Below are 27,566 nucleotides of genomic sequence, written 5' to 3'. Positions count from 1 at the left end.
TACCCCACTCCAGATTGCATGTCCGACGGGTCTAATGATGAGTAGCGCGAACTTCTGTGCGGTCCCTCGATCCTTTGAATCGCTTCCTCCCGTGCCGTTTCCACCCCTTCGCTCGCTTTCTTGCTCCCGATCTCGCGATCGCGATCAATAGAGATAGCAACACGAGATGCGCGACACGGATAACAAACACGCGGCGCGGCATGCGATATTACGTTTGAAAAGTGAGCACACGTGTCCAATGTGTAATGGGCCCCGCGTGAGTTGCCTTCGGGGTGCCGGGGCCGTCTCTTCTTGTTCCCAATGCTTCTTGTTCACGACAACCTCCCGCTGCAAGCCACTCGTCGGTGTGGCTTCCCAGAGTTATTACGATTATATTACTACGGACGGGGCTACTCGATTCACTCGCTCGTAAAGCTCGCACGTGATAGAAATTCCTAGCGCACGATAGAAATTCATCGGTACTCATCTTCACGCGGTCTTTAAGTTCCTCTGTACGGAAGGCCCCAATTATTGAAGGAAATCAAATGATTCCAAAGTGCTCTCTTGTATATTTATCTGTCCCTATCTATTTTTATTTTTCTTATACGTTTTATGCTTTTTATACCCACTTATTTACTTGCTTTTATCTTATTTATTTTCATATACATATGTGTTTTTGAGGCTTTCGCGGTGTGTATATGCATTGAACATATATTTCCATATATTTCAAATCTCCCAACGAATTATTATAATTAATACGTATCGAGAGTATATGGTTTAATATTTTCTATATATTTTGTTGAGTTTTAAACATAGAGGCGTAAAATATATCGATCCATCGAAAGAATCAATTTCGTTTTATGACTTGGCAGGTGTATGAATAAACTCGTTACATATCAACGGATGCAATTATGTCAATAACGACCGCTAAGAAACACGGCTCCAATCAGCGACGGAAGTTAAGCGATGTCTTGGTCATTGTTCCATTACTTCTTCTTCCTCCTCTTCTTATTTTTTTTCCCCCCGGTACTCATGTCCCTTCCTTTCCTTTATGAGCTTCGCTACATACGTAACAGGTTTGCACTGGTGTTGCGAATGTTTATTACGAGAGATCATGCATGCGTACATTACTATCATTCATGGCAACAGACTTCCTGGTGCCTCCCGTCGTAAACGTACGACTTCTTTTTCAAGCTCTAGAAACGCGTTTCATTCGAGCGAAATGCGAGCGATGACTGAAGAGAAAATATCAAGAAGGACTAATACAGGCATCGCAGTCGCGGGATGTATGATAAAAATTATCAACTGTAGTTTCTGTATTTTAATCAATACGCAATAAAATTCAAATTTTTAACGCGTACGTGTATATGTATGAGATTGTCGTATTACGATTATTAATTATAAAATTTACCATTAAATTCTCTTTGGTTCTCTCGTAAACTATCGTAATTTGAAATCGCGAGGTGCACAATCCCCAGCTGGTTCGAGCATCTTTCGGAATGCATTATGCTGCAACTCTCGGGAGAGGATTGAAACCGCGAGTTACAATAACTCGCGTTTCTTTCTCCGCTCGCGAAGTACCGCGAGGTCTTCCCCATTGTACGCAGCGAGACAATGGACAGATATTATACGGGAGGGAAGAGGGAAGAGCCGTAGCAGAGAGAGGTGGCGACTCTCCGGGATAAGAGGAAGAGGAAATCACGAGAAGAAGAACTTCACGGTCTAGGCCGTGGCAGCCTCCGGCTGTCCATTAGATCGAGCGTGTGTGATAGCTCCGGCTACGATTGTTACGCTCCGGCATCGCGTAAAAGCGCGCGGCGTTTCGCGGGGGAGGATGATCGCGCGTATCACACGATCGATCGCGCATCCTCGCGCGACTCCAGAGATGCTGACGGAAGGACCCGCGAGACGCTGAAGTGACGGTGGGAGATGCGAGATTCATCGGGACGCGCGATGGAGTGGCGAGGTAACGCGGGACAGCCAATGCATGATCCGCTGAAAATGTACAATATGCCTCGACATGAATAAGGCTTTGTATGCGAAATATCCGTCGAGTCCTGTAACAATAGATCTTAATTTTTATCGATAACTTCCGCAGCCAATTGGAAAGTCCTCCGTCATTTCTTAACGAAATATTCGAAACGATTTTTTTTAATGAAATAATTTCTCTCAGCAATAAATAATATTATCGAATTTATCGCTCCTTTTGATAATCACTAATTTGAGTGTGTTTGACTCTTCTATTTATTATTCTTCCTTGACAGCCACGCGCAAAACTGTGGAGAAATTTCTCTCAACGCGCAATTACGCGGCGAAAAGCCACGCGAACCGAAGAGCGCGCGAAACGTGGTTATTTCTCGGGTAATTACGGCACGAAGAAAAGTTCCCGAAAATTATATACATTCCCGGCGATTAAACAGTACTGATTTCACCGATTGCGACTCCCGGGGTCCCGGGACGAAACGCTTCGTTCGGCCCAGATCTTATAATTCTCGCTTAGCACGCACACGTCGCGTCCGCTTTCCTCGTGCGAGAAAATGGTCGGCCTTGAACTCTCTCGCGCCGACCTTGAGCCGAGGAGGCAGGGCCCCGTCGATCATCGGCACGCAGCCCGGGCTCGCGCGGGTCCCGCACAAATTACTTAATTGATATCCAGCCGATTCGAGACGGTCAGGTTCGCGGGCGCATCGCGAGCCTATTATGGCGGATTTGCACGCTTCCCCTCGCCCCGGTTGCCCGATCGGGCGAATCGTCCGTGGCGAAAGAAAAGCGAATCGGATATAAACGCTCGGGCAAAAACGATCCCGATGAAATTTCCGAGCCGGGAAAAAGATCGAGACCCGCGCGGCGCGCGCAATCTCGTACGTCCGCGCGAGGGCTAGATCTCCGCCATTAAAATTTGATCCGCGGCGCGGCGGGACACCCCGTACGAACGTTATGCGGAACGACTTATAATTATGTTATTACACACAGATTGGTATTGTGGGGTAATTGTAGTTCTCAAACGGCAGGAGGTCTCATAATTCCGCTTTCGCGATTTTTTTCAGCGACCAGCGTCGAGCAGTTATTTACCCCTGAACGAAAACTCGCTCATCCATTAGCCGTCGGTTAACATTTATTCTTGTTGCAGATTCGCTTTCACTCTCGGCTTTTTGTTCCTCCGCGGCTTCTATATCCTCTCGCTGATGCGCTTAAACAAAACAAAAAAAAAAGAAGCTCGTTCGCCCAACGCGTTCACGTGTGGCACGCTCGTCAAGCTTGAACCGTGCAAATTCGCTTTCACGCGCTTTTCCACTCCGGCTATTACGCCCTGCTTTGTATCCCCTCCTCGACGCCCGATTAATTCTCTATGTCTTTGTTTTATATATCTTTCGCTGCCGTAATCTTCTGCAATTGCATCGGCCAGCTGAACCGGATAATTAACTAATCTTCTTTCGACGCGATCGGCGATCGGGCTATTTTAATTATATTGTCACGCAAGATCGCGCTTTTGCGCCGCTCCATGAGACGACAGCGGAGTGGAAAGGAATTCACGTTAACTCCTTCACTCTCCCAGCGTCCTCGGTCATGCGTGTAATCATTTTTTTTTTCACCTAAAATATGGAGATGTTATAAAATAGATTTCTCTCTTCAGTTGGACGTTACGGTTAATTTACGCGAGAATTCCTCAAAATTCCTGATTGTGTCCGCGATCGCGCGGACCGCGTCAAGGGATAACTCTCATTGTCAGATTTCTCTCGCGATACGAGATACCTACGGATTCGAGACGACGCAGAGCGACTCGGAGCTCGGAGTACGCTCGTCCCGAAAGACGCGGGCCGCGTCTGATCGGCGTCGGACATGCGCGGGTATCACGCAGCCGCGTTGTCCGTTGGCGAAGTCCGACGGCGCGAGGTGAGAGACACGCCAAAGTCACGTAAGCACGACCGCGTCCGGTACAGACTGTGATGCCACGCGTCTATCCGGAGAGCAGAATGTACGCACGTGGCACGTGCGCCGCGCGCCGGTCCGCGCCGTCCCGCGCTGCTGACGCGCGCGGTCTCGCGGTACACGCGGCTTGCGCACTCGAAGCTGATTGCGACGCCCGGTGGAATTGGACAGGGGAAAAGCACGTGTAACCGAATCGTGTCTCGCGGTCGTAGATATCAGGTTTCTTATCTGATATACATAAATCCCCTCTCGCTGTATTACATGTATACTTAGCTGCACGTAAGTTGTTCGTAACAGAAGAGATTCGTTCCCTTGACCCGAATATTCGAGGTCATATTTAACGCAAACGATAAGATGCGCTATTATACGTACAGTATTTTACACGAAAATACAAGTACACGGTTTTTTGATAAAATTGAGAATTTATATTGACACCGAAATGTGTTGACCGAGATGGATGAGGTATATTAAAAGCAGATACGTATACCGAATCGTTCAGATAAATTCTGAGCCGTCAATTAAATTAAAGATGAAAAAAAAACGGATAAGGGCAAAAAATATAAACCCGGCGCGACAGCCTACGATAAAATTGTGTATAAATTTGTTTTTCTCGCGTCTCTTATCAATTTCTTTAACCGCGGTGCGAGTTTTTATCTTCTTTCGGAATTTGTTAAAAAGAATACACTTATCAATTCGCTTCCTAAACGTAATTAAAATTTTTAACTCAGTTAATTAATGATGCTAATTAACGACGTCGCTCGCTTTAGGATACTTTACCGTTACGTCACGTAAGTAATGAAAATATCGCGCGAGGGCAATGACTGTTCACGGCAAACGCAGTGAAATGCACCTGATAGTTTTCCTCCTTCGCGCGACAAAAACGCCAACGGCCTGCTGTAAGTACTCGCCGTTTTTGCCTCGCGGTGAAATTCCAACATCGATAGTCATCTTACACGTTGTTTACGGCTAATTTTATAGCTCGCGGAATGAGCGCAAGATAGGACGAAAGAATGATCTCGCTTGTTCATCATCGAAGAAATCGCATCGCGGCTTGCATAATCGGCAAGTCAAACGGTCAGGTTCACAGTTGACCCTATAGGATTTTCCCCACCTCTATATCTCTCTTTTTTCTCCTCGCAAATTTCAGCGATATAAACAAAAAAAATTATGGCACGTACCACTGCACGTTATTTCTCTCGCTTTATCGAAAAAATGCTGTCGCTTCCTAAAGAAACTTTTCCCCTTTTTTGCGGAATGGAATAAATTAGATGGAAATATACTGTGCTTATCACACCATGGCCAACAAAACAGATTCACTCTCCGCACCGTCGTCTAATTACGCTTGTAATTGCATTACACCCAAGCGTGCCTTTGAGTTAATTAGCCGGCGCATTTTCCGGCGGCTGGAAAACTGATCTGTTATTTCGAGATACGATCTTTGTTAACTAAATTAAACCAGGAGAATTAATCTCGTTAAATTGAAAATATGTATCTCTTAAAGGTCCAACTCGAAAGTCTTTGTTGCGCGCGCGCGACGATACCTCTGCTAATTGCGGGCAATTAACGAATGCACTTTCCGGCTCGATTTACTTTTGATTTCGTCAGCGCGTTCGCGCGCGTGATTACCATGTAAACTTCTCTCTTCGCCGAGCGAGAGAATTAACGAGCGTGCACGGGGACGCGTTTCGACGCGACGCATCGCGACGCGATGGCACGAGGCGTATAAATCTTGATAAGGCTACTAAAATGAGAAGCTAACGGTACGCGCGAATGATTAGCACACTAACCAACATCGAGGGGAGTCGGAGACGGAGACTCTCTCGACTGCGCTTATCCGATCGTAGAGGCAGCATTCTTAAGCCCCGTATTTACGATCGCCCCTTTCCGCTGAAGAAACTCGGCTGAAACCAGTCCCGAGACATGATACGCTTTAATAAATAAATCCCGAGAGTCAATTTGATATTCGTTACGTTATACATAATTGCTATTATATACGATTGAGGAGACTCGGATATATTTGTTATACATGAATCTCACATCAAAAAGTGTATCGTGAGATGCTCGGAATTGAAGTTCAGTTTCTCACAATCAGTCAAGTGTACTCTTACAATTGGTTGATCACCAGTCAAAATGAGACTATCGAACTGTCCTTGTTTCGAGAAATTTCGTTAAAAAAATTACTCAGTCGGTCCATTTACAAGTAAAATGCTTATAAATGTAACAGAGTATATAAAGATATACTTTAATCTGATCATATTCGATACTCCTTCGCTATTGTGAAAAACTGATATTACGATTTTTAAGCAATAATTGACGAAAAATATGTATTTTTTTTCTATTAATATTAGTTTCTATCATTTATATTTAAAAAATATGAAAATGTCGCGTTGGAGCAGCATTCAACTTGCATCAGCTGTTAGATACAACGGTTTTGTTCGGACAAATTCCTCTTATGTCCATAAATCGAATATGTGAGAAACAACAGTCGGGTCACCGAGGCAAATTTCGAACCCGTTAGGATAATTTCCTTTTCTACGATTCCAGGAGTTACTCATCCGGGAAGACGCGTCACGCGTGAACGGTAAGCATAAATCATCATGACGTTCCTTAACGCCGTCAAGTGATCTCTTACTCAGGAGTCCGGGACGCAAACGTGAGAATCGGAACGCGTCCCCGACGGAAAAGCTTCGCGGTCCATCAGATAATCAGAAGTATCCAGCATAATAAATCTGGTTCAGCGAATTTTCAAGTTGTCCGTCAGCACATTCGCGATTATAATCATTCGCGATGCGCAATCGTTCGATTTCTCTTTACTCCAGTATAGCTGTCACGCGTTTCGTGAGCTATCAAATCCGAAATTAATCGTCGCGATAAAACGCCCGTCTGTCATTGATTTCTCTCCATCGCTTATACGGCGATAAAAATAAATATCATTGCAAATTTATCAGACCGCATAAATCTGCATCTAAAAATCCCGCTGTCGCGACTCACTTAGTTTCACATATTCGTGAAACTGTATCTGTATCGCTATATTACATTTTAATATGGTTAATGAGACAAATGATTGATTGTTATTATATTACCAAGCCGCATATTGAGATTTCAACACTCGCTGGCATTTCGCAGCACAATTTTAACGCCTCGAATTGAAACCAATTAAAATCAGATCTACGTCAGACTGATTTCCGCGATTGCAGGCTCCAGCTTGACCCTATAGGTAGAACAGAAAATTACAATGAAGTCAAAATGATGGCAAAATGACCTAGAAATCGTCGTTTTGCCGTCATTTTAACTTTATTGTGACTTGCTGTTCGACCTGAAACGTGAACGGAAAAGGCTACAAAAGGCTACTCCTTGCTTTCGCGCGTCGACTCATCACGGCTGCGCTCATTACTGTCGTCGGGCTGCGCGAGGAGGCAGGTGACACGACGTGGCGCGACGTCGCGTTGGTGGCGTGCGTGGAGAGCGCGTATGCGCGTCCGCGTTACGCGATTTGCGCAAACGTCTTGATCGCGGCTCTATCAGGCGAGCATAAGCGGCAGAAGCAGGCAGAAGCCAGGGCGTCCCGTCGCGTCCCGACCCGCGTCGCGTCGCTTCAAGCCTCGACTAGAGACTCGTGATCCGCGCCGTCCGCGTCCGCGTGCCGCGTGCGTGTCGGACACGCGCGGGTGCGCACACCACGCGAGCGTGGTGTATCGCCCACGGCGGATCCTCGCACCGGGAAAACTGCAACGCGACGCCGGTTACCTTCGCGTTACGCCGCGGTGATCGATACGTTCCTCAACCCAGGGCTTCTCTCTCTCTCTCTCTCTCTCTCTCTCTCTCTCTCTCTCTCTCTCTCTCTCTCTCTCTCTCTCTCTCTCTCTCTCTCTCTCTCTCTCTCTCTCTCTCTCTCTCTCTCTCTCTCTCTCTGTGCCTCTGAATTGTCATGTCCGTGAATTCTTACAATAATTATGACGAGTCAAAATTCTACATTCTGTCTCTCTTCACGCGTTACGTAAGCGATACGAGTAACAATGACTCGCAAACGAGCGCGTGTCAAGGAGTAACATATTGAGATTCAACGTCGGAACGATGCCAATGGTGCAATATTAAAGCGCTGGAAATCTATATTCCAGCGTTTGCGTGATAAAATATTTAGCACGTTGACTGTGCCTTGTGCGCAGCATTGAAATATTTAAATTAATACGAAACTGGATCTCTGAGAAACACCTTTCCCCGCAAGACCTATACGTTTCTATGAGGCTTATATACAAATAATATTTCGACAACTTTCAATAAAGTGGAGAATATAAATTACAAGCTGTGATTAAAAATAATCTTTGTTGACCAGGGGATAAATTTACCATTCAGGCATCGATAGTTAAAAATATATGAAGAAATTATAATAAACGTTATAACTTGGCGCGGTGGTTTTTTTCATCAATAACGTCCTAACTTTGCGTCTTGGTAAATAACTCGGATTTTCTATTTGCTCGCGAGTTGATAAAACGAGTAATACGCGAAACGGAATCGGCTATTGTGAGAGGCGTTTTGTGCGGCGCAACGTGCTTGAAAAATGCGCGTCGACGGTAAGATCCTGAAACGGCCCTGAACTCGATACACGGAACGCGCGCGCGAACGATTTCGTTGCTATTATAATGCCATTACCGCCGCCGTTGTTGCGTTAAAGCGTTGCGCAAATAGCGCGTGGCGATAAATTAATGTCATCAGGGATGTAGGAGATTTTCGAGCTTTCCCGCGAGCAGTGCATTTTGCAAAAAACTTGCTGCGCGCATGCTGCCCTGTTACGCGTGTAACAATGTACCAACAATTGTAACTCCCCACGGGCAGCCCGCCCCTCGCGTGTGCGTGCGGGTTGAAAATATCGTTAAATAGTCGCATGAACGCAACGTGGAGAGAGCTGCAGGGAGAATTTCTCGCGTTCAGAAAGATCTGCCATTATACACGTGACAGTTAAGAAACAAACGGTCAAGCTCGTTCGCTGCGTATCACAAATAAAACTGTAAAAATAAGAAAATCGATGCAACAGTATATAGAAATTATGAAGTCATTTGGTATCGACGTCGTTTTGCAATCTACCTGATAATACTTTGTCGCGTATGGGAATTAAAATTAAGTCGCAACGAGACATTGCGATTTGAACCGTTGTTGATTTTGTACATATCGATACGGCAGACGTGTTGATTGCTGACTTAGGCCTTGTTGACTTGTACATACGTGACATCTGTCGCAATTGATAGCCGATGCGGCAAACAAATCAGTTGAAAGCGAATGAGTTTGTTAAATGAATCCTACAGAGTCATAAATTAATAAGGATTAAATTACATTAAACATAAATCGACTATGTGAAATAATTAAACAAATAAGAAGCTACGGAATAATGAAAAGAAATCGAGTTGAAACGACGATCGCGGTAAACGACGCGATATGAAATTAATTATAAACAATAAATAGCGAAGTTAATAAAATACGGCAGTTATCGGGAACCCCCGTCGTTCTTTATCTTCATGCTTTCCTGATGATCCCTCTTCAGGGCTGATACCTACGCACGCCCACGCATCCCGATGCAAGAATACATGCCGGATAGGTAATTCCTCGCGGCTCCCTCGCTTGCTTTTCCACCCTCTCGCAACAACAAATCGCGCATACGTCGCGCGCACAAAGAGTCTTCGCCCACGTTCGCCGCGCTCGCGGCTCGGTTATGCCTTATTTATGAGTGCAAGGCGCTCATGCCCGTTTCCTTAGCCGATAGCGCAACAAAACAGCGAGATGCTGAAAGTTATTTCTCGCGGAAAGCGGAATCCCGACCGGAATTCGCGCGGCATCCTCCGCAACCCCCCCCCCCCTCTCCCTTCCTCACTCTCGATTTATTAAGAGAATAATCTGAGTTTTCTGATTGAGCTAATTTTGCGTAACCGCAAACGGTCGGGGAATTTCTAAGGAATTTGTGAATAATGGTGGCGAATTTGCACTTAATTATCACTCTCTCGAGGCTATCTGTTAAAAGATAAGGATCTCATCTGTTTACGCCCAAGCATAATCACCGGGGTGCTCTCAAAGTTTTCTAAACTATTGATTATTTTAAAAATAACTCAATCTTTCCCCCAACTACAAGTCGGATGTATCTGTTGCGCCGTAGAGATAAGAAATGAAGCGCATGTTCGAACGTAACCGCGAAATACCTTCTCGCGCGGAGAAAAGGAAGAATATCAGTGGAAGATACCGCTGCGTTAGGACTCGGCGAGGTGAACCCTTGATACATTGTCTAGATACTTGCATTGTACGGAGGTACTGATCTACGAGGCAATCCGTATTATCTGGCAGAGGAGAATTGGAGCGATCTAACGATCGGCGCATCCATATATATCCATGTATATATGGTTGCACCCCGAACGAGCACGGAGAAGCCTCATCACCGAGACGAGATTGAGAATCGTGACTGATTAATACGCGAGCTATATCGCGATCCAGGAATTTTTGGCGTCGAATATGGAATGCTTATGATATATTTATTGAACAGTGATATGAACATGCTCGTATCGAGAGATTGCTTGGAAATTGCGAGAATCTCAGTATACCTCAAAATTCACAAGTCTAAACAATAAATAAATATATATATAGATATATATATAAAATTTTCGAATCTTTTCATATATATTTTTTATATAATTTATTTATAAAATTATATTACTTGATCTTATATTAAATGCGAATCACGATGGCACTGCTTCAAAGTGCATAGGATAATAACGAATGATTTATCGCAGGTCATTTGCGACCGATCGGAACATCAGGACAGCGCATTTCTGTCGGGGAACTTTAATTTGTTGCTTCGCGTTCGAAGGGATATATTCAGGAATTACGCGGGCAGGGCATTGTGAGCGAGATAAGTTATTCTCGCGGCAGAACGCCGCAGAGCGAAGCCGAGAGGTCCTGATTTATCGGGAGTTCTCTCTCTCCCGAAGATGGGGGCATGTACTCCGGGGAAACGTGACTCGTTAATCGGTACCATCGTACCGGGCATTTTATCCGGTTAATAACCAGCCGTGAAATGAACGCGGGAATACTATAAATACTTCGGGGATTATCCGGGGAAGGAGTCGGGAATGAAGATTAGAGTCGGTCTCGATCTCGAGATAAGATAGGACTTTCCAATTTAGTCGCTTCTTTATCATTCCCGATAGATGTTGCAAATTTTCTCGAGAGAGAGAGAGAGAGAGAGATGCTCTGATTTTACAAGATTCGTTCGAGAAATATAACGGGTAAGATAATAAAGTAGCGCGGAGCTTCTTAGCGTATTCCGCGAGAGCCACAAAGGAAATGGCAAATTAACGGAGGAATTATATGGCGGCGTATGTGCGATAGAACTCGTTTCTCCGCGAGGCAACGTGAGCCGGGAGTGAAGGACGACGCGTGTTTGCGTACCGTTTGCGCGACAGTTACAATATCTCCGTCGATTTGCATAACATGTCCTCATTACCGAAAACCCGGCACGGCGCGTAAAGAAGAACGGTAAAGGCCCGTTAACGCGTCGTGGGATAAGCATCGTGGGATTTTTTCGAAAAACGCCAAGAACGGCGGAAACGACGTTCCTCTTCCCGACGAAGCGGTCCCGAGCTTAAAGAATCTTCATTACCGCATGAAAGGACACAAAAGTCTGTCACACCCGAGAATACGCGGAAAAAAAGAAGAAAAGGGTAAGGTCGTTAGCCCTCGAGGAAAGCGTGTGCGAAAGATAAACGAAAGATTCACGGCACCGGCAAGTACGCAATTTATAAGCTTCGCTTTGGATATACGAAGCCGCGAGCCTCGAGGCGAGCCTAATGGACTTATTTCACTTGCACTCTGAACTCCTTATAAATGGAGTTCGAGCCTCTGCTGAACGTGCTCGTGTCATTTGTTTTCGTAGAGGCCTGTCGTTACACGCGGGGTAACTTCACCAACCATGGCGGTATACGTAAATTCACGCGTCCTGGAAGCCTTCATTTCTCATTTTGCGCTGCACGCGGCTCGGGATGCTTATTTCGCCCCTTGGGTAGGTATCCTCGGCGTGCACTTTCACGATATGTCTCCCACGGGAATGAAACGCTCGCTCGTTAAGCCGCGCGCGCGCGCGCGCGCGTGCGAGTATTCCTTTAATAAACGTCGATTAAACGGACGCGCCTTTGGTAGTCGCGCCAATTAAGTCTTGAGCCGCTTTTAATTGTTCTTAACGGGGCTAAAACGCGCGCGCGTACTCTACTGTCACGTCGCATAACAATGACTAACGGTCAGCCCGCGAGCGTGTCTTTACTCCGTTTATCTATTGCAATGTCGACGACAAGTCGATGACACGACAATCGATTTACGCTCATTCATACGTGAATCGAGGACGCACAATATTTCCATTGAGAGCAGAGAGAGAATTGAAAGTCGTGGGCTGAGAGTTTAGGTCGAGAACTTGGAAATTATATCGATAAAAATTTATATTAATTATGAAGAAAATTATATTAATTAACGTACATATATTCCGTATATATTTCGCGTCATAAATTAAGTTTAATTTTCCACTTTTCTAATGTCTCCGGAAATAATTTTCTAATAATGTAAATCGGAGCAGATTTCTCTCTTCCGCAAACTCCTCTTTCCTTTTCTTGAATAAATATCGCGCTACAACGGCATATACATTAGTCCCTCCGCGACCCTTATAAATGGGCGCCTATGGCGCATCTGGACGAGCAAATTGGCCGGATGCCGAGCGATTGCGGTGATCGCGGTGGTTCCGATTCATCGATTCGTGCATACGCTACGCTGGACGTATGCGGACGAAACGGGAATGCATAACGAATCGTGCAATTGCAACGCGAATGAATGTCGGGGAATTAATTAGAAAACGAGACGCCCGATAAGGGAGAGAAAGAGAGAGAGAAACGTTATCGACTTAACATAGGCTTCATTAGTTACGCGACAGCTTATTAACTGTTCGTTAGATCGCGAACGCGGTTCCCGATCCGTGATAGTTATTCTATGTGGCGATCGTGGCGCAGAGAGATGTGCGCTGGTCTAATGAGCCGGAGGATCCGACTTCAAATCCGACCAAAAATTGTCGGTTTTTATTCGATCGCCACCTCTCGGAAGCAGGGATGGCAACCCACCGAGAGTATCTCTTGCTTAGCACTCTATATTTAGAGAGAGAACCGATCCCCCAAGTGGGGGGTTAGGCAACAATGAAATAAATGCGCAGGCTTTTAATTTTAAAATTGATTGTTCATAATTCAGTTAAACAAGTTCCTTATAATTGCATAAGGAACTTATTTAACTGAATTATGAACAATCAATTTTAAAATTAAAAGCCTGCGCATTTATTTCATTGTTGCCTAACCCCTAACGATCCATTTTAAAAAATTTCAAAAAATAATTTAATATTTTTATAAGACTGTCAAGAAACGTTCGCATTGTATCAAAATCCGTGGGTTTTAAATGCCGCGCGACCCTTATTTAACGTCGCCTTTATGTCGGCGCCTCTCACAGTCCGCCTATTTTTAATTAAATGTTAAGGTCGCCCTTGGCACACGCTACACGGACGGAAGGCTCGCACGGCGTTATGCGTCTTGAGAGAAACGTGGGCGCTTTATATAATATTCTATAAAGCGTTTGCGCGCTCATCGAAGGAAAGATAACGCGATTAACGATGAAAACCATCGCCGCAATTATTTCGCGAGGCGGCTTGCTCTCGTTGCAATAAAAGCGCGACGCACAAATTACGAGTCCACTCTTGGAATTAATCATGAGCGGAATTAACGCTGAACGAGCGCAATTATCCGGTCGGTGATACTATTATTAAAACAAAAGCGAAGCATCCGGACCACTTCAGACGCTCAGACGAGCGGAATTAAATCGGTCGGATATCATTCACTCTAATCATTAGCTATTAATATATTCGTTCGTTTTTATCGGTCGATAAACGGGAAAAACGATGAGTTATATTAGTTAAAGAGCTCTCGGAAGCCGCTCTTAGAAGCGTCTCGAGCACGTCTCGACTACCTGTCGCGTTGACTGGTTCTGATCGTATACTATTGACTCCTTGAACTTCGAGATTACTCCAACGACGGAATTTGCTTTTCTAGCAAGAAAAACATTTCCTCAATATTAAGAATCTTTTTCGAAAAGTTAAAATTTGTCGCGATTTTTTATCGGAAAATCGATATATACACAATTAATTTTTTTGAGAAAAGATAAAATTATCGATAAATAAAGAATCTAAAATCTAATAAAAATGTAAGAAATAATTTATACTGCATAATTTTGGTAATTTTTTAATTATTTAATATCGTTTTATGTTAAATTTTTTTACTTTCAAAACTTTTAAATGATGAATTTATCGCTGCAAAATTTCGTGGTCACGACAGGCGGAAACTTGCTTCGTGTGCAACTTGAATCGCTCTTTCTTTGCGTACCAAATCTGTCGACTGATTTCAGTTGACAGGACAGTTCACCTACTTTGCCAATACGTTACATGTTCGCTCGCGTGGTCAGAGATTCAACGTCCAATCATCGATAATATCATTAGTTTTGTTTTTCCATGCAGCATTTTCAAGTCTAGGTGAACGGAAGACATGTGGCCGAGGAGGGTTGAAGATTCTTCGATTACAAACGTCAACTCACCTTCAGATCGACATGCCGTCCGTCGTGCGAATGTCGTCGATGGAAACCCGTCACGCTCGAAAGGATCGTCGACACGATCATGCGATCACGATTGTATATATGGTCACGTGTCGATATCAATTACATTCCCGACAGGAAAGGCCGGCTCGCGATAGCGTTTATTCCAGATCGATTAAGTTCGAGGGGAATTTTTTTTTATTCGTTAAGATAAACACGATATAGAGATTTCCGACACACTTCTACTCCGACAGATACGATTTACGATCTCTATGATGATCCACGAGACACACCTGACGAAGAGTAGAACCACACTGAGCTGGTGCCCGTCGCGAGTATCCCTCCTCCGGCCTCTGCCCCCCTTCTTCATCGTGTGTCCTTTCTCTTCCTCTCTACCGAGCAACCCTATCTGACCTTTTCTTGCCTCTGGATCTGCTTTGACAAGCTGGAAAGCCTAATCCAGTAATTTTTCTCATCCTCTTTGAAAAGACCTTTGAAGAGAGTGCCGGTATATACTTGATAGGAATAATACAACCAAGCGGAATAAAAATGAGAACCAAGGAATGCACGTATGTCCATATTTAGTCTATTGCTAATAGTAGAAATCTTGAATCTACGACGCACGTATATTCATATTTAACTCTATTACTAGTATTAGAAATCTTGAATCTACGAATGACTAATTTGGAATCGGTATGTTCTTAATAAAAATTAGATAAAATGACAGTTTTATTATTTAATTTTTAATTCCTATAATATTCAAGTTAATCTTGGTAGTCAAACCGCAAAAGAAAATTTTGTTGAAATTTAAGATTAATTAAAACTGCGCTTTCAACTTCTTTCGCCTCTCATTATTCTTTCGTTGACTTCAAATGCACACTTTGCTACGTAGTTTAGAAGGATCTAAGGCATTCTGCGGTAAAAAGTTCAAGCTTATATATCATCCGCGTTCGCGAAGGCACGGACTGTTTTCAGCGCCTTGGCGATCCCTCGCGGCTTTAACGACGCGAGCCGTCGTGTTCGCCGATTCTACCGGCGCGGGTTTATGGATTACGGTGCTTCCAACACCATAAAGTCTGCCAGAGGATATCAGCAGACGCGCGCGTGAGTCACGAAGGCAGAAGGAAACGACCGCGCGCGTCCTGCATGTATATATAAACGTTAATATCGCTCATTCCTTATGACGCGCGCCGAGCCGAGGAGTGCAAGGGCCTCTCCGGTAAAGGTGGAACCGTTAACCGCATCTCGACCGGTGTGGATTCCTCTAATCTCCCGGCCCTTAATCATCATTGTTCCTGGAGAAATACCACGCAATACCTCGAGGAATTTAAAGATCCCGACGCGGCCTGAGAAAATCGGGATCACGCGATCGCTGGCATCGCTCGCGAAATCACACCATTTTCGCGTTTCTCGCGGAACACGGTCCAAGTATTGCGTCCGATAGGCGGATTCCCCGCGGAATGCGGTCACGTTGGAACCGCGGCGAGTGTGAGAAAGTCGCCGGAAAGAATTCCACCTTGGAAACAGATTGATTTCCGTGGCGTCGGGACACTCGCCATTTTATTTTCCAGCAGTTTCTTACGGCTCAATATGATGATATTGAAAAATAAAAATTCCGTCAAATTTTATTTCCATTAAAGAGAAATCAACTTTGAGTTTTGATCGACGAGTTTAGATAAAAGGCATTTTAGAGATTCTCATATTGGTCGTGCTGTGTGTAAAATAGAAATAAATATATGCGCATCTATTCATATAAGTATCTATCATATATCCATTAATGTAATCTGTTTCATTATTATTATTAAGCGTCGCGTGTTTTCTTATTGAGTCCAACTACTCGCTTAGATTACTTGTCATCACGTCGACAGATTATGTCACCGCATAAATCAATGTTCCAGTTCATGTCATGAAATATACGGGACAAAAATCGAAGTCTAGCATCGTGTTTCTGGGGACGAAGGGGTCGACTCGACGATCCGTAAATTATATGCGGACGAACGTTGTCGCGCGAGCATAAATTATGCACGCGCGTGTTTCTCGGCGATGTCGCCGTTTCTTCGTCATCCTCCGGTGGCACATCGCGCGTTGTACCCGCGTCCTCTCGAGCCTTTTGTTCGTACGCACGCGTTCGATGCATCCGCGTGATCGGCGTGACTCGCATCACATTCGCGGTCGCCTCATTGTTCGTATGGCGATGTGCGCAACTCCAGATACTCAAGGCGAGAAGCGTCGGATACTCGAATACAATCGGACGCAACCCGTTTGAAAGCCATTGGTATGCAAGAGGCGGAATTAAAGTGACGAAATTAGGGGAACCCCATGTATTTCTTTCCTCCGCTCTTTCCATCGTGATACACGCGGTATACAGGACGCGAATGACTCACTCCGTGGTTCACAGCGCGTGCCACGCACCGTGCTGCGTCATGTGGAAATCTCTTTGGATATCATTCGGAACTTTCGTAGAATTTTCCTTGTCCAATCTATTTTCATGATCCCTCGAAAAATTTTCAGTATTAAAAGAATAGACGATAGAGTTTTTTTAATTTTGACAGCAACGCTAGTCAACTTTAACAATATATGCTCTAACGGTAGATTTCTCTGCTTAGCTTTCTGAAAATTATACTGTTAAATTGAGAATATGTAGAAAATAGTAGCATTGCTGATTTAATGTCTTTCTTTTTGTTCGAAGGACACATGCCCAGGGAATCAAGTCGTTTTATCCATAAAGCCCCGAGAAAATGATTGATATTCAGGGAAATGCTCGCGTGTCGACAAACTTTCTGCGCGCATTGCGGCGTTATAGCCACTTCCGTTCGTGGTTTCCGTTTCGCGTTTTTCTGTCGACGATAAAACGATGGCCCAGATGTAATTTAATATAATTCAATAAGTAAACCTAATTTATTCTTTAAATTTTATCTTCCAATTTTCTGGGAGAATATCTAAACGTATTTAGATACTTTAAATATGAAAAAACGGCGCGACAGCAGAACAAACTCCAGAGCTTAAAAGTTAATCCATCCCTATCGTGTTATATTTATAGATTCGCTCGCGGTGAGCTCTAATTAAGAGAGTCCGTGAAGGATGAATAAATTAACCTTCTGATTCACTGAGACTAACGATCTGCGCATTGATATCCGACTGCTAATTTATTGCAAGCGTCGACGTTTTTCGTAGCACGACGAGGAGAGACGTTCGAGTAGTCAATTAAAGGTCCATTTTTCTACTTTAATTAACAAAATGTGAATTCTAGGTATTTATATATTATCAATTAGAAAACGTGATATTTTTAAAGTTAATCCAGCCTTTTTAAAGTGCCGCAAGAGTGTCACGACTTTCTGGTTAAAAATATTAAAATTAAAAATCTCCGACTATCATTTGTGTGCAATATAATGTTTCGTGTATATCTGTCGCTACATGTCCTCCATCTACACCACGAGTTGACAGCAAGTAATACGTGATAACGTCGCTTCCGGTTGTGGGGACGCGAAACAAACGCCAAGCAAAAGCGCAGAAAATTACTACTTCTTTGTCGCGTGCGCGCAACTGCATTTCGTTCACCTGGTACATACACCTGGCCAGGTCATGACCCTTCCTCTGAAAGTATATGATTAGTGTTTAATGAGTCAGCATCGGGAATATTATTAAATATTTAATAATTTCCATGATATTGAATAATATTCCCAATAATGACTCATTAAGCGTTAAAAGATATTAATTCGAAATATTAATTTTAATGAAATTCCGTGACATTTTCTTGTAAAACAATATTTACCGAGGCATGAATATTGAAAAATAACCATTCACAGAACGTTACCTAATTTTTTTCATTACGCCAGCAATTCTGTATTTTGCATTACGTAAACAAATGAATTAAAAATTCAACAAGGTGCAGAATCAAATATTCGCAATGCGGGTAATTTTATGACTTTTTCCACTCTCTCGTCTCGCTGTCGAAATCCGGAGAACTCATAAACGTGGCCAGGCGTTAAGTGTTACCTCCGCAAGTTTCACTTTTCCTTTTACGCGCTATTATTATCATTGCTTTCGCACAAGTGTAGGTGGAATTTCCACTTTTCCGCAAATCACGTTCTATCGCTCTTTTTTTCCTCCTACCTTTCTATCTCACTTGTTCCCCTTTCCCATTATCTCCCGTCATCGACAAAATATATCAAAAATTATTAACTGTTATATCGAGGAACGCAATTAATTGCTATCAGTCAGCCTGCAGTCTCATTAAAATGTCACTAGCTGCTTAAGCATAAACAAGTCGTTTACCTCATTTTTAGCCACTTTTATAGTCTCGCAGTCGGATTCGACGTAAAAGATGGAACTCATTTCTGGACGGAACCACATAGTTCTCGCCTCTCCCTTTCCGAATAATTTATTAACGCGTAATCAGCGAGTTTCTCGTTTCCATCACCGCTTTAAACATAAAAAAGATACGCAATCGCATCACTACACTCCACGAATATTTAGCGTGAAATTATTCCATCGTTATATCATCAATCTTTTTCGACAGTATTTTCGACAATTAAAACAGTCTTCTTATCTTCGCATCGTAAATCACTTTTCCTCTTCCGAAATTTATCGTTTAAGAACGTATTTACTTCCGCTCCCTGTGTTTTTATCTAATCACCGGCAAGCCTCTTCTCTCAGTTTAAATCGTTTACACAAATATCGGATGCTGAGCAATTCAAGATTTTAATTACATGAGAGGCACTTTTGAACGGAACATCCTACCGTCGCGGTGGTCCCGTGAAAACTGGAAAGCGAAACTGTAATCACGCACCTTCCCCCGTTTAAGTACGCAACGCGTGTCCCTCCCTACTCTATCACAAGTACTCTCTCTTTCTCTTTCTCACTCCTCGTCATCCCTATCTCCCCTTTTGCCGGTCGATTATCTCTCAACCCGCATTAATTCCTTACTCAACGAAAGCAGCTGCAAAAGGCTCGTAACGAGTGAAGTAACGCCAGAATTTCAATTGTATGTACGATGGCATGCATTTAAATTAACAGATTAAGGCGAGAAAATGTTTCCTTAACGCAAAATGTAAATCTGTAATTTGCTCTTTCCCGACGGATTTTTTTGGAGAAATTAATTTCACAAAATGACTGCTGGAATGGAATTGTTAACAACGGCGGAACCTCATTTTATTCCAGGGTAGAAAGTTAACCCCTATACAAATCGATAATAAATCAATCTGTATTACAAATAATTAATAACTGTTCTTAATAATCTAATAATTCATTACACTAATTGTAAGTTTGGAGTGATGGCGCCGCATGTAGAGTGCTTTGCGAATTTCAAGAAGATCGCGCGACTATGCTTTTCAGATATTCCGGTTATTGTCCGCAGTACCGATTCAGTTGCGGTGAAACGTATGCAAAAGCCACGCATAAACTGCTGCTTGATCCTACGATTAACCATGCGAGAACGCTCGTCCTGGCGAATTATGCGGCCGAAGATTACGAGGTGAACGATTCGCAACGCTAAGCCTTAAACGATAACGCGGCAAATGAACGATAAGATAATACAAGATAAGACAGTTTATATAAGCTTTCGAAAATTTCCTAAACAAAAATATCTCAATTACTCTACGGCGCGTGTATCCTAAAAATAACTTTTTATCCGTTGCCGGAACAACAATTTGCGTAGGCATGGCGACCGTCCGAGAGCGATATAAGAGTGGTCAATACTCGTTTCAAGAGGACCGATCCCCTTTTCGTTCACCCCATGTTGCCAGGATACGAGGGTGCTTATCGGTTCCTTGTAACGCTTATCAGGACAAACTTTCGATACGCGCTGAAAATTATCACGAATTTGCGTCGCCGCGGAACAGGTTTTCCTTGTAATTCAACCGATTACTGAACATTGCGTAGGTTTCGTACCGGGAACGAACGATGGACTCGGACAAAGATACGCGGTGCGCGCGACCGAAGGTCTCGCCGACTTCGAGCGACAACAATTGCGGAGTAAGGCGGCTTTGGATCGCCTGAGGAGGACGATCGGCGTGCAATGTGGACAAGCCGAGCCGAGGAATTTGGAGGAACGTCTGGTGAGGGAAAAAAGAGCTACCATAAAATCGTCAAGATATCGAAGATTAAAAATAGAGCAATATCTTAATTTTCAATAATTTAATTCTTATTACAGCTAATTAAGACCCAATTTAAATTGCCCTTGCTCACTGTGCGACCTGAATATGTGACAGCGACGAACAATTTACCATTAGACAAGAAGTGCGAAATATCGGAAAGCTATACATCCTTGTTTTATATATGAAATAAAATTACTAAATTATATTAATTGTGTAAAATATAAAATATAATTAAATATCAAAAAAAAAATTAAATTAAATTTGTCGAATAATATTTGCGTAAATACAAAACAGTTTAATCAATAAAATTATTTTAAATTCTTATCACCATTAAGATAAACGTTTGTTATAACTTGTTAAATCAAATTTATTGCAAAACGACAAAGTAATTGTATGCTCTATATTAATGAAGTATCGTTTTCAATTGTTTCTGTACATTGACAAATTTACCTTCTGTCATTGAATGTCATAATTCGCAGTTCATAAACGTATCTCGTTTCCCAAAAATTCGGTTTCCATACGACTAATAGTAATCTAATAAAATGAAACTTCCAGACAACAAAAATCCCATATGGTATTCGTTCATCCGCGAAAACGCGAGAAGTAAGCGACCAATTGTAAAATCGTGTTTACCTTACAATCAGTAATATAATTAATTGTATGAAGTTTAATCAGTTAATATTAAATTTATAATCTTATAAATTAATTTATGCAAAAACATCAAAAAGTTCGATACTTTAATTTATATTTTTGTAAAATATAATTTAAAAAAAATGCGCCAGACACTTTTGGAAGAAAAACATAATTTGTCGTCATACTAAATATACTTCGTAAAGGATACGCGACTCATATTCCCCACGGATACACATATTCCGAAATATCGATCGTCCCGTCATCTGATAACGTATTATACAGTTTCGCAAATTGTCGAAAGGGTACAAAATATAGAATGACTGATCTTTATCCTGATCCGCCGTTACTTGTTCAGTCCACTGAGATCTACCATAAAAACGTCGGAATGATACCGAACTATCTTGGATATATTCCCGGAGCAGTGTTCAGGTAAGTTTAATTAATTAATTAAACACAACTAATTTGATTATATGAGAATATGAGGATAAATATGAGGATCGGAGGATCCTAAGATGTATCAACCCGGAGATCTTAGGATTTAAAAATTCAAGATCTAAGAATAAGGAATTGGATCTTAAGAATGACAGTCCGAGGAAAAAGAAAGACTCAGGAATTTGAGAATCCGAGGATCTAAATATAGTAAATATAAAAAACATCACAGTTTTTTCAACAACATCTTTACTTTGTAGATGCGGTAAAACATTCGGAGCTGATTCAAGAGATGTGAAACTATGGCTTCGAAGAGACTCCGACCTGTAATTTATCTTCACAACAATATCGTTTATTCAATCGATTAATGCCAATCCTACTGACCACAAAACCACTTAATTGAACCACTTAATTGAAATACATCACGTCAAAATATATAAAAATTTACAATATCCAGATATATCCAGATAAATATAAATTTAATATCACAAATATAACGGGAATAAATCATTTCATCATCGATTCTAGGCGATAAATATGTATAAAAATTGCAGTAAGTCAGCGTAATTAGAATTCCTTCCTAATCGTATCAAGTGAACTTTTTACATACCTAACGTATTCGAGCAGTACGAAAGCTACGCGAAAAATTAGTGCAGTGTGCAAGACACTTATTAATAGTCATCGAATATACATACACATATATACATATGCATAGTTTCAATTATTGGGACGCCCATTTCTTCAAGATATCGGCGGCTGCTTTCAAATTTTCGTCTTTCTGTTAAAACGCAATATTCGATATTTAACAAACGCCGAAGTCATTTGCTGTCAAAGTTATTGCACTTACCTTCGCGAGTCGGCACGCGCTTACCTTTATAAAACAGTACCGCACATAGTCCTCCGCTAGACTTTTATGTTCAGGACCATAAAACGCTGAGGGAGGAATACCTTGAAGACCGACGTTCTTCGTCATCCACTTAGTGAATCTGTAGTCCTTGTTCTCGTCCGTCTCATCCTGCAGTTTCACTTTGTTCTCCAACGCGGACCAGTTAGCAAGCATAAAGTATCCACCCTCGGGTATCGTTGGTATCATGCCGACTTCTCGAAGAAATTTAGCCATGAAGTCGCGTTTCGGTAATAATTCCATTGCTAGACTGTGAAAGTAACATTCCGGCTGCCCTAAGCGTTCCATTTCCAATTCGAATCCGATAGCTACCGCTTCCTGCAATTAAAACACAAATAATTCATTAATTTATTTGTCAGAGTAAAGTTTATAAACTGAATAATTAGAAATATTTTGCTTAATTCGTTACCTGAGTCGGTGTGGTACAGGTATACACCGTGTTCTGATGTACAACTTGCAGATTGTGCAATAAATTTGCTGGTCCATAAGCCCAACCTATTTTCCAGCCTGTAACGCTGAACGTTTTGCCCGCTGATCCAATCGTGATTGTACGTTCGTACATACCGGGCAATGTTGCTAATTAAAATAATAAATTTGTTTTAGATATTATTCTAGGGATTATTCTATATCGCGTATGACTCATTTTGTAAGGCAATTCTTACCGATTCTTATGTGTTTGTACGGCTTGTAAACGATATGCTCGTAAACCTCATCAGAAACCACAAGCACGTTCCATTTCTTCGCGAGATCAGCAATAAATTGTAATTCGTCTAGTGTAAAAACTTTTCCTATGGGATTGTGTGGAGTGTTGAGGACGATACCTTTTGTTTTCTCATTGAAGAGACTTTCCATTTCTTTCCTATCGAATACCCAATCGCCAGAGGTGACTGTGCCCGATGTAGATTTCTGCAAAAAGGTAATATTATATATATCTAATGCAAAACACTTATTCCTTGCTTTTATTATTCAAAATTCTTACCGGTTTTAATGCTATGTATCTGGGTATTCCTCCGGCACTCTGCACCATAGGTACGTAACAATCGAAGAAGGGTTCAATAATGATCCACTCATCTCCGGGATTAGTGTGACCTTGTAGAGTGGCATATAAAGCTTCGTAAGCACCAGCAGTGATCAACACTTCCTTGTTCGGATCCAAATCACGGTTAATAAGCTTGGAGTAAAACTTTGCAACTGCATTCACTAATCTTGGATGACCCTGCAACATTCATATTTACATTGGTAACAAAATTCATCATACAATGGATAGATAAGATAAAATTATTATCATTGCTAGTTACTGATAATAATTACAATTACATTAACATTATTGTGTTAATGTTTTATAAAAAAATTATTCAAATTAATAAGAAGCGTGTGAGGTAATTCGAAAGTCACAACGATTTGGAATATCCGTTACTTACAAATCCTCTCGTATACTGTTGCAAAAGAGGATTGTCACTTTTGGCGATAGCGGCCAAGGCATTCGTCACGTTTTCCGGTGCGTGATAGTCAGGAAAGCCCTGACCCAAGTTCAGTGGCTTGTACTGCAGAGCGAGCTGGATGTATTCGACCCTAACCAAACAAACATAACCAATAACCAATACATAGTAATATACGTTTCAACGTGAGTCTGTTTATTGCTATTTGTATAAAAAATATATATATGTATAACTATAAAGTAACGTTACTTACCAAACAGACTTTTCGTTGCCCTTCAAACGATTCGGTAAGTCAAACTTCGACATTCCGGCGATACTTCTAATATTTTTTACTGTACTGAATGAAGCGGTCTTACTTGTCGCCAAGAAACAAGCTCTCGTTAGCATCTAGAGGCGCACACAAGCACAATATCTTAAAGTAAATCGTGTCCTGTTATATTAATTGCGCACGATAATTATTATTTTAATTGATGTTTAAAGTTTGGACGATGTCAATATAGATACATATGTGCAACTCGGAATACGGAACTCTACTGAATTTAACTGAACTCTACCTTCTCACGAATTTGGCTGGAGTGTAAATTATTGCAACAATTGTCGTCATATTTTTGCTGTGCAAATACTGCAAATTATCGCGAACGATGATAAAAGCTTACGTAATCCGTTATGGCGGGAAAGTTAATTTTCGCGAAAACAAGATGTCGCCATTTTTGTAATCAAACCCAACGTATCGTTCGTGAATTAATAATGATAATGTTCATTTCTATCAATGTAAATTAACTTGAATCTCAGTTTAACTTATTTTTCATCTTTATCTAGTTGGAAGAATTAGAAAAAGATAAAGAATAAGTTAAATGAAAATTAAAGTTAATCTAATAGACATAAGTGATTTTGCCAGTTGAATTTACTTGCCAATAATTGACATAATCTGCTTGATTGTTCGTTAGCCGTGTTCTATAATTCTTATCTTGTAAATAATTTGACTATCTTCGACTGCAACTTATTATTGTAATTTTTTCGAAGAATTAGAAAAAGATAAATAGTATAAATAAGTTAAACCAATAAGATTAATTAAAGTTTACCTGTATTGATGATAGAAATGGGCGCAATCGTTATAATTATTTCGATTAACCGATTTTACAAGTTGTTATAGTTAACCAGAGCGGAACGTAGTATATACATGACATATATATATGTCGTCGCGAGAGTGAAGTCAGTGAAGGTCGTTGAGGAATAGAAAAGGCACGTACTTGATTTCGCTGATTCGTCGCGCTAGGCGAGATGAAACGACGAAACGAAGCTCGAAACGGGGCGAACGCAAAGCGAGAAACGGAGCAGGCGAACATGTCGATAAACTTCTGGTTTCTTCTTGATAATGATAACGACACCCGATCCTCACAATCAGTCTACTGGGTTCGATATATGGCCAAGACGACGAATTTCCGCCGACTCGTGCAACAAGTCGTCCGACGAAAGTGCGCGGATTCGGGGAAAGAAGTAGTAATTAAAACGGACACGCGCGCGACGTGAATCCACGCCATTGGTCGACGGCTCTCGGAAAAATTGAAATCGATTTGAATCGCGCGTCGAATAAAGCGCGCGCGAGACAATCCGATAAGCTCCGCCATTTTCGTGCCGCGCCATTTTCGCCGACACCCTCCCCGGGATTGACCTTTATTGATATAAATAAATAGAAATACGTGGCACGGAATATAACATATGGCAGAAATATCTTACTGGAACCGCGCAATCGCGAGGGAGATTTTGATTGGAAACACCATATACCGTCGCGTTTTTCCGTTTTCGAAGTTTCGCGAAGCGCGATTTCTCGTCGCGATTCGCGTGACTGTATACTGTTTGACTCTTGTTCGCCATCGTTTGTTCCGATTTCCCTTTTTATTTTTTAGAACGGGCGTTACTTACCGAGAGCACGAAGAGAACCGTGACGCCTCGCACGACGGACATGTTCGTTTTAGTATGCTCTCAATTCGAACGAAATGTAGCAACGAGTTGACAAAGGTCAGCCACTTTCACTTTAGCTGTTCACTTTCGATCTGGCGACCGCCGATCGTCGCAGTCGAATCTCCCCTTCCCTCCCATAGTGGCTGTTTCGCGCGCGTTTTCAACCGCGCGCGGCATCGACAAGGTATTCTCGTAGACCGGCGGCTACAAGTGGATTTTTGGAACGCGCGTCGGATGAGCGTGAAAACGTGGATTTCACGCGATAAACGCGAGACGAAAGAGCCAACTTTCGTCTTTTGTAGTTAAATATCTTAAATATCTTGTACTTTTCAAATATTTTGCTATTATAAAAAATTCGTCACTCACCGATCCGATGCGCAACGGGCGGAGTAATTCGGCCACGTAGCTACGACGATACTGTAACAAAAACGAAAGATATAAATTAAAGAGGCGCTGAAAATGATTAATGTTTCAAAAGATACACATAATTTTACGCATTAGATTCACTGATATAATTATCTATTTTCCAGAAAAAATATTTACAAAAATAAATTTCTATAAAATTTTAAATGATTTCTTTTTTTCTAATTATTTTTAGCTTATCGAAATAAAACTCTGAATAAATGAGGAAAACCTATTAATTTTGTGCAGTTAAAAGATGATACTCACCCCAAGGTTGCTCCGCCGGGGCCCGATGTCTCTCTCCGACCTCCTCCTCCTCTCACCGCACAGGACACTCGCGAGAAACACTCGCGGATAATAAACTACAATCGCGCGCGGACTAATTTCGGTAAAAGTCTTTCTCGCGCGATACTGTACGGCACTCCCGTTTAAAAAAGTCCTTTAGTCCGATTACTTGAACGGCACTCTCGAAGCAAACGCGACGAACCGGCTGCGGTTCGTTCGTTCAATTAAATCGGCGGACGAGGGTACGTTAGCTTCCCCGTCTTTAGATTTTTATTCAAGCAGAACGAGAGTTTTGCTTGGGTAAAATCCTCGTACTGGGTACTGGGCCTTCCCACCTCGCCAAGGTCGTACCCATGGGAAGGAAATACTTTACTCTGTAATATAAAAGCGGATATAATTATAAAATTAAATTATATAAATATGAGATATTTCCAAAAATATTTTCACATTTTAGACACGCAGTTAATTAATGAAAAATACAATTAAAATTAAATATCGCACGCACACAGTACGGGATCGGGCACGATAAATCTCGCGGATGTAAAACTGCACTATTAATACTTTGCACAACGAGAAGTCGCGGATCGTTAACTTACGCGGCACGCCGCACGAAATACACGAAAATAAGAAATATTAACGAACTGGTGTTGTATCACGGCGCGTGCTATCACTCGAATCACTCGATACGATTTCACGTTGTCACTCTTTTTCCCCCTTCGAAAAGAATCGAAGATAGCTCGTATTACAATTCCGGCACAGCGTTCAAAGCACGACATTATATTCGAGAGTCCATCAGATATATGGCGAGACCGCGAGACGAACGATTATCGCCCGCGAATGCACAACGAAACTGCAAATCACTCA

General features: G+C 42.1%; 3 protein-coding genes across 8 annotated transcripts in view; 1 reads left to right on the top strand and 2 right to left on the bottom strand.

The window, feature by feature from the left end:
* Window positions 1–19,310, bottom strand: part of LOC139771017 (uncharacterized) — a 33,404-nt gene extending 14,094 nt beyond the window's left edge. Inside the window, exons 1-2 of one of the 3 annotated variants that reach the window (XM_071703431.1) lie at window positions 7,226–7,674; window positions 6,993–7,120 (exon numbers count right to left, since the gene is read on the bottom strand). In XM_071703431.1, the coding sequence (XP_071559532.1) occupies window positions 6,993–7,028 (36 nt within the window). In that variant the 5' untranslated portion in view covers window positions 7,029–7,120; window positions 7,226–7,674. Of the gene's footprint in view, window positions 1–6,992; window positions 7,121–7,225; window positions 7,675–14,556; window positions 14,877–18,828 lie in introns of those variants that run through there. The other 2 variants (XM_071703429.1, XM_071703428.1) reach the window with 2 other exon arrangements.
* Window positions 19,311–19,661: 351 nt separating this feature from the next.
* On the top strand, window positions 19,662–22,162 carry LOC139771122 (CIMIP2 protein CG18335). The gene is made up of 7 exons (XM_071703646.1): window positions 19,662–19,714; window positions 19,888–20,026; window positions 20,210–20,306; window positions 20,434–20,609; window positions 20,705–20,827; window positions 21,454–21,710; window positions 21,971–22,162. The coding sequence occupies exons 1-7, from the start codon at window positions 19,662–19,664 to the stop codon at window positions 22,038–22,040; spliced, it is 915 nt and encodes a 304-aa protein (XP_071559747.1). The 3' UTR covers window positions 22,041–22,162.
* Kyat (Kynurenine aminotransferase) lies at window positions 22,041–26,033 on the bottom strand. Of its 4 annotated transcripts, none has more exons than XM_071703434.1 (8): window positions 25,977–26,033; window positions 24,307–24,440; window positions 24,036–24,186; window positions 23,594–23,830; window positions 23,277–23,520; window positions 23,024–23,190; window positions 22,582–22,932; window positions 22,041–22,488 (listed from the first exon to the last, which is right to left on the bottom strand). In XM_071703434.1, exons 1-8 carry the CDS (start codon window positions 26,016–26,018, stop codon window positions 22,432–22,434), a joined length of 1,383 nt encoding a protein of 460 aa, XP_071559535.1. In that variant the 5' UTR covers window positions 26,019–26,033; the 3' UTR covers window positions 22,041–22,431. The 4 variants fall into 4 exon arrangements, with proteins under 4 accessions (XP_071559535.1, XP_071559534.1, XP_071559537.1 ...); XM_071703433.1 differs by lacking the exon at window positions 25,977–26,033 and adding an exon at window positions 25,304–25,414; XM_071703436.1 differs by lacking the exon at window positions 25,977–26,033 and adding an exon at window positions 24,608–24,761.
* Window positions 26,034–27,566: the final 1,533 nt, after the last annotated feature.

The sequence above is a fragment of the Temnothorax nylanderi genome, unplaced genomic scaffold (genome assembly GCF_030848795.1).
Source record: "Temnothorax nylanderi isolate EJ_2023f unplaced genomic scaffold, tnyl_v1.0 TNYL_tig0035_pilon, whole genome shotgun sequence".
Lineage (NCBI taxonomy): Eukaryota > Metazoa > Arthropoda > Insecta > Hymenoptera > Formicidae > Temnothorax > Temnothorax nylanderi.
The sequence above is the reverse complement of the archived record's forward strand: the minus strand, read 5'-3'. Positions and strand labels throughout refer to the sequence as shown.